The 7,791-nt window shown below is 39.2% G+C and overlaps 1 protein-coding gene across 4 annotated transcripts in view; it reads left to right on the forward strand.

Annotated features, from left to right (window-relative positions):
- Positions 1 to 7,791, forward strand: part of klhl13 (kelch-like family member 13) — a 36,983-nt gene that overhangs the window by 19,246 nt on the left and 9,946 nt on the right. For all 4 annotated transcript variants that reach the window (XM_032534066.1, XM_032534068.1, XM_032534067.1 and 1 more), the window contains 4 exons: positions 2,733 to 2,874; positions 4,384 to 4,516; positions 5,704 to 5,900; positions 6,883 to 7,678. In XM_032534066.1, coding sequence (XP_032389957.1) covers positions 2,733 to 2,874; positions 4,384 to 4,516; positions 5,704 to 5,900; positions 6,883 to 7,678 — 1,268 coding nt within the window. The remainder of the gene's footprint in view (positions 1 to 2,732; positions 2,875 to 4,383; positions 4,517 to 5,703; positions 5,901 to 6,882; positions 7,679 to 7,791) is intronic.

Below are 7,791 nucleotides of genomic sequence, written 5' to 3' on the forward strand. Positions count from 1 at the left end.
TTTTTTTTAATGTGTAGAGCTGTCAGTAGCGAGATAAATAAACAGTCGGTGCAGTCTACAGCGAGTTATCCTCCTGCTAGAGTTAGCACCCAACAGGCTTAACAGGGCAAGTTTTAAACATGTTTTTAGCCTCTAAACATGCTCAAAATGTCATTACCATTGCCCAGCCATGTGCAGTTATTCCTCCCGAGGGAAGGCAATGAATCTGAAAGGCATAAAAGTTGTGTTATTCCATACCTCTGTTTATTTCCTGTTTTCCGGTGAAGTCCACACTAGTCGATTGTCACAGGTTTTATGCCTTTCTGTCACATCTACTGCAGTCAGATTCACTATGTTCACTTGGAAGGAATGACTGCACATGGCTAGGCACTTGTAATGACATTTTGAGCATGTTTAGAGGCTGAAAACACATTAAAAACTTGCCCTGTTTAAGCCTGTTGGGTGCTAACTCTAGCAGAATAACTCGGTTTTCACTGCACTGATGGTTTTCATTTGTCTCGCTACTGACAGCACTACACAAAAAAAAGATAAACAGAGCTACATGTTGAAATCGACTGGAATTCTCCTGTAAGATTCCTTTTTACTCAAAGCACCCTCATTATCAGTCACAAGTCCCCAAGTTCCTTTTGGTGTTCCATTAAAGTTATCATCTTACTTAAAGAATGCAAACCTGCCTCAACTCAATTGACTCTCTTTTCTGTAAGATATGTTTTATAGTCTTTTGTTTTAACAAAACCAGCCGTTTCTTTTATAGAGGCAGCACTTTCCCTTTTGAAATGCAGGCGCTTGGCATCAAATTTAAATCACCATTATTTTCTTATCCTATAACCTTTAGATACAGTTGTGCTGTTTGATAGCAGATGATAAATGCTTGGCTGGTTTTTGTTGGTTCACAGACTGTGAGATGTTTTTTTTACCCAATTGAGCTTCATTCTCCAAAGTCAGTTTTGTCAGTGCAAAATGTACCCATTTGCAGAGAGTATTCCCCTTGGGGGTCTGAGTCACACTTTCCACATTCACTCTCTCTGTGGAGCTGTTAAGGACTTTACGTTACATTTTAGTTTGACTGGCCTAGAGCACAGGGATATCATAAGAATTGGAGTAGATGAAAAATGCTAATATATCACGTTCCCACAGAGCGGATTCTTTTCCTTGGTTGAAGGCTGTTAAAGGCTCAACCAAGTTCTGCTATAGTGTAGAATCCCTGCATTATAACATCAATTACACATTTCGAAACCAAACTTTCATTAAATCCAATCATCATTAGCAGCGTTTTGTCTCCTAAGTTGTTGTTTTTCTGAGTGCCGAAAAACTGAGAAATAATGTCTTGTGGTTTTGTATTTCATTCAAAGCGTTTCTGAAAACCGATATTTTCAATGCTGTGCAATCCATTTTAAAATAGTTTGATTTCATTTCATGTCCTTATTTAACTCTGAGAGAGATTTAACTCTGAGAGAGTTAAATAAGGATGACATGACATAGCTGTGTGTGAGCAAACTAGCTTGAGTCAAAACACTGATTAAAGACAGCATTATGATCCACTTTAATGTCTTGCTTTTAAAGCCTTGCTGGTGTCCTATAGGCCGCATTGCTCATTAAAGCCTGCAATACAGAAGTGTTGCAGCAAACATTAAAAAAATGCAAAGCGGGTCCTGTTTTTTGGTGCAAGATGGAAGGTCATTCATATTTAATTTTTGATTGGATTATGATATGTATTGTGTTAAAGTGGTAATTTAGTAAATGGCTCCATTTTACACACTGCTTTTATCCAAAGGGCTCACACACTCACTCACACACTAATGGCGGTGAATGTTCAGCCAGATTTTAAGACTCTCTGGCCAGTTGTTGACATATCTTGCTGTTGAATATGACTGACCAAGTAACATCACCATCCCTCACCCGCGCTGGCCTTATGACAAATGTGGTTTAGGTTGTACACACAACAGCAGCTTTTAGGTAATTCATGTACACTACTAAGGAATTCAGTTGGTTCATAGGGGCTATAAATAAAATTATACACTCAGGATTTTACAACACATTTTTTAATGTTCTGGAAATAAAGTTTGTTAGTTTTTACTTCATCCGCTTAGATTTTGTTTGCATACACATGCAAAAGCACAACATGCTAATGTAAAAGTTACTGTAGTTTTATTAAGTGGCTTGGGTATTTCAAATGTAACAACCTATAAGTTTTAGTTCTGAATGATAATATGGCTAATAAAAGTGACATTCATTGCTGATGTTATTGAGAAAAAGGTTTAGTAGCTAATGTTATTTAGTCCATCCTAAACTCCAGTTTCCAAGATGTCCCAGATATTGAAGGGAATTTGCTCTGATGTTATGTACATTTCTTCTTATTTTGAACTAGGAAGAACGGTTATTTCTATGAAATTTGGAAGCAGCTAGTCATATTTAAGACCCAGTGAGTGGCCTTAGTTGGACGGGAGTTAAGTTCCTTGTCCAAAGGCACTTATGAAAGTATGGATCATGGATCATGGATCATGCCTTGTACCCTCCCCCTGCCGCGTTCTTTCCAGGTGCTCCAAGCTTGCAGATCTACAACTTTTGCTGACAATTTCTCTAACAATGAGGCTACCACCACCCAATATGTATTCAAGTAGTGTCACTTTGAGAACTTCTGTGTCCTGCTTTCCATAAGCTAAAATTAGATTGAAACGTATTTTTTCTGCCCTTTTTTTTTTTGAAGTAAAAACATATCTTTTTCCTAACAGATCCCTCGTAGAGGACGACGACGCTCACATGAAAGTTGCTCTGGGTTATGGTGATATGGGCATCTCTGCTCACCTTCAGGCATCAAAACCTGGAAACACTCGATTTTTCACAAGCAACACACACAGCTCAGTGGTTCTTCAGGTAAGAGTTCAGACATGTAGTGTCTTATGAAGCATGTTAAGTTAATTATCATCATTGTCTGATAATAATGTTTCCATAAAGTGAAGTAGAGCAATTTAGATTCCTTACTATCACTAATTTATCAATGAGATAAATATCTATCCAAGTTAATCTACGCCCACTATTAAACTACAAGCTGGTTAATGAATTACAGGATAAAAATTAATAGCTTGGACAATATTTCAATGATTAACAAAGCATTTGGGATTTGGTTTCTGTGTAATTTGAAATGATAAGTGAGCACAACGAAACTATTATGGTACACTGCTGATCAAGAATGTAACAGAAAATAAATCAAATTCTTTTCATTTCTTTTCATTTAAGGTCTTGAAATTACCTACTTTCTTCCAAAAATAAGTATGTATTTGAAGCAGGTGCTTGACAGTTAAAGCACATCATATTAATAAAGAACCCAAACTTTCCTATAATTGAAGTGTAGCCAAACTTATCTAATATTTAAAAAAAGAAATAAAACAAGAACAACAGTTCCCAGGTAGCAGAGAACTGAATAATCTTATCAAAATGTCAAAAAAGGAGAAGCAGAGAGTCAAACAGTTGACAATTAATTATTTGGGCATTTTGTAAGATATAAAATAGATGCATGACAAAAATAAGTTTAAAGAAAAAGTGTTTAATAGAAGTTATGGATCTCATTTACATTGGAAGATAATGTATTACAGTATACATTTCCAATCTGCAGCTGGGGGCTGCTTTTGCATGTCACAGACAATTCCCGAAATGTTAAGCTCAACCTTAAATGGTTGTAGTGGATGTTTGCATTGAGCTATTTGCTGCTGTCACAACAATGGCTGCCCTTCATCACCAGCTCACATTGAAACAAATGGCTGTACATTAATCTCTTGGTGTCAGAGCACAGTTAGAGAATTAGAATGATTCTAATCTTAATTTAATTCCATTTTATTTATAGTATCAAATCATGACGCGTTATCTCAAGACACTTTACAGATAGAGTAGGTCTAGACCATCCAACAGTTCCAGTAATTCCCCCAAGAGCAAGCATTTAGTGCGACAGTAGCGAGGAAAAACGTCCTTTTAGGTAGAAACCTCGGACAGACCCAGGCTCTTGGTAGGCGGTGTCTGACCGTGCCGGGTGGGGGGGTGTGCACAGTGCCATTAATAGTCACAATAAATATAATGGACCTATGACCAGAAGATGTAGTTGTAGTAGATCATGGTGCAGCAGGGCACCGCAGGGCGTTACAGGGTGTAGCCGTATTGTATGTTTTTTTTTATGCTTGCCTGCTATCAGTGCTGTTATGATTGGCTCGTAAGTCATGGCAAATAGTGGGACGGAGATGAAGGATGTGTTTATCACATACCATTTTTCTATGGGCTCATATCAGTCATGCCGTGGTCCACTTCTCTGGAATAGAACCACTGCATAGTTCAGGTCCTTTTTAAGCTTGGCTCAGTACCAATCATCCCTCACCTTTCCCCATCTCCTCTTAGGGATTTGACCAGCTGAGGATAGAAGGTTTACTATGTGACGTCACACTGGTGGCTGGGGATGGCGATGAAGCTTTCCCTGTACACCGCGCCATGATGGCCTCTTCCTCCGACTATTTCAAAGCCATGTTCACAGGTGGGTCTGCAAAGCCTTGCACCAACCAGGTGCAGTTAGCCACTTTACTGGTACCAGTTCCGCTGATTTGTGCGGGATCTACTCCTTTTTTTTTTTTTTTAATTGCATTGAATCGTCTTTGCTCCCGCACTGTATTTTCTGGTAAACCATTTTTTATTAGACAACATTTCCATGCTTCAACACGGGCGCTGTCATTTTGCCTCCTGAGAGATAACGCAAATTGACCTTGTGCACACATCCCTCCAGTATTGTGTGTAAATTCACAACAGTGTCAATGTTTATAAAACCAACCTGCACCCTCATTGTTATGCATTCATGTTCATGGTCATTGGTGGTTGTGAATGTGACTTATTAGCCTGTTTTATCTTCTCTGCACACTGTTGGCAGAGGTAGATGGACCTTGAGTACATTTAAAAACATACATTGTGTGAATGGTATTTTGAGGAATAACCGATAAACAATCTTATCTAGAAACGAGGTACTCTATTTCTACAAACATTAACTCTATTTCTTTGCTGAATGCAAAAAGGTAATTAGACTGAAAAGACCGGTGTTGTATGGCCTTTTGTGATTAAACCTAAGGAAACCTAGTTACACAGATGTTAGTAAAAGTGGCCTTATGATTGGACCTGTAGCCTGTTATTTTTCATGACTCAAACATTGATTAGTAATTTTAGCACCCTTGTCATTTGCATTACTGAGCAATGAAAGGGAATTAAAAAACACTGGTACACTCAGCAGAGCTACTTTGGATGTCATATCAAGACAGTTGTAAAATTAAGTTTGAAAATTTGTCATTTAAAGTATATGATAAAGATGAAGAAGGTTCTGAGATGAGAATAGAAGTAAAGTAAGGGGAATTGTACTGTGGGATAGCTCATTAGTGATAAGGGAGCTGTGTGAACACAGATGCTTAGTAATTGGATTCTCTCTAAGACCTTAAATCCTTTCTTTGAACATAAGTCCTTCAACACTGAAAACATTTCATTGTCATTTATGCCCAATGGCATAGATATCTAAATTAAATATTTTTTAAATTAATTTGTTCAGTTATATGCACTTAACTCTTCAAGTTCTTTAAAAAAACAGATAGATTTGGCTGCTAACAGACGTGTTAGTCAAATAAGATTATCTAGAAGTTGAACCACCTCTTTTTTTTCTTATCCCCCATTCTCACCTTGATGCAGGTGGAATGAAAGAACAGGATTTAATGTGCATCAAGCTTCACGGAGTTAACCGAATAGGCCTAAAGAAGATCATTGACTTTATCTACACGGCCAAGTTGTCACTCAACATGGAGAATCTGCAAGACACACTTGAGGCAGCCAGCTTTTTACAAATCCTTCCTGTCCTGGACTTCTGCAAGGTTTTTCTTATATCTGGGGTAAGGAGACAGAAACACAAGCCACAGCTACACATTACTGCACAGCACACAGCTTTCCTCCAGGGTTGGCCAGTTGTACATTTGTTGAACATGTTGGATGAAATATTAAAAGCTTTTTGAAAGCTGTGGGTTATTTCCCAAAATATTTTGGCAAGCACTTACATAAAAGCACATTTCAAGGATTAGAAGAAGAAGCAGAAATTGTCAGTCAGAAGAAATAATCAAGGCAATAAAGAAGAGGAGAGCTACGTTATGGTGGACACATTCTGGTAGGTTACACTTACATTAGATCAACTTGCTGATGACTAGTAACTACTGCATGGTCATGGTCTGTCTCACAAAGCTCGCTATGTAAAGCCCAGAAAGCCTTATATAAAAAAAAAGCTGTTTTCAGTGCACTTATTCAACCAATTTGACAATACTGCTTGGCTAGAATGGCACCAGATATAATGTTTAAGATGTTCTCATAGAAAATGGCAACGGTCAGTGCGTAAACATTTCCTTTCTAGATAGAAAATGTATATAAAATTGGCAGGGTTACTCATATTAATATACCTGATATTTGGTGTGTTCTGAAGGTATGAGCTTGTTCTTACTTATGAATACACTGCTAAAATGTAACTAAATCTAATGTGTGTGTGTGTGGATTCAATTTTTTATTAATTCCTGGAGAAAATGTTGACATCTTAAAATTGCTTACTTATTTTGCCAACCGTCTTAAAATGCTGGAAAACAGAGAAAACAGCAAATCCCCTTCCTCACTACTTATGTTCTGTGTTATAGGTGTAGACGGTATGTTCATTTGGCTCTGATTGCAGCATCCCTCATTGCTAAATGACTGATATTTTGTTATTAGAAGTCATCCCGTCTAAGGAAGCAAGTTTACCTATTCAAGTTAGGAAGATCCAGTCATTTCTGTCCAAAGTTGTGTTGTCAGTCTTGGATGCAGACTTCCAAGATTTTAATTTCTTCTTCCTTGCAGGTTTCTCTTGACAACTGTGTCGAGGTGGGGCGCATTGCCAACGCGTATAACCTCACAGAGGTGGACAAATATGTCAACAACTTCATCCTGAAAAACTTCCCCTCACTGCTGGGCACGGGAGAGTTTGTCAAGCTACCATTTGAACGGTTGGCTTTTGTACTGTCCAGCAACAGCTTGAAACACTGCACTGAGTTGGACCTGTTCAAGGCTGCTTGCCGCTGGTTACGCTACGAAGACAGTCGTATGGACTTTGCCCCAAAGCTCATGAAGAACATCCGCTTTCCCCTCATGAACCCACAGGAACTCATCAATCACGTGCAGACAGTGGACTTTATGCGCACGGACAACACCTGTGTCAACCTTCTCCTGGAGGCTAGCAACTACCAAATGATGCCCTACATGCAGCCAGTTATGCAGTCAGAACGGACAGCCATCCGCTCAGACAGTGCCCACTTGGTCACCCTGGGTGGCGTTCTGCGCCAGCAGCTGGTTGTGAGTAAGGAGCTGCGTCTTTTTGATGAGAAGGCTCATGAGTGGAAGGCGCTGGCACCCATGGATGCACCCCGCTACCAACACGGCATTGCCGTCATCGGTAATTTTCTCTATGTGGTGGGTGGCCAAAGCAACTACGACACCAAAGGCAAGACAGCAGTGGACACTGTGTTCCGGTACGACCCCCGCTACAACAAGTGGATGCAGGTGGCATGCCTTAATGAGAAACGTACCTTCTTCCACCTCAGTGCACTCAAGGGACACCTCTACGCTGTTGGTGGAAGGAACGCTGCCGGGGAGCTTGGTGAGTTTATTTCCCTGCTTGTTTGTTTTTTTATGTGTCCTTTTAAGCAACAGCAGACAACTTTAATTAATATTGTATGAGATTATACACTTAAATGCCAAGGAGCAGTAGGT

The sequence above is a fragment of the Etheostoma spectabile genome, chromosome 13 (assembly GCF_008692095.1).
Source record: "Etheostoma spectabile isolate EspeVRDwgs_2016 chromosome 13, UIUC_Espe_1.0, whole genome shotgun sequence".
NCBI lineage: Eukaryota > Metazoa > Chordata > Actinopteri > Perciformes > Percidae > Etheostoma > Etheostoma spectabile.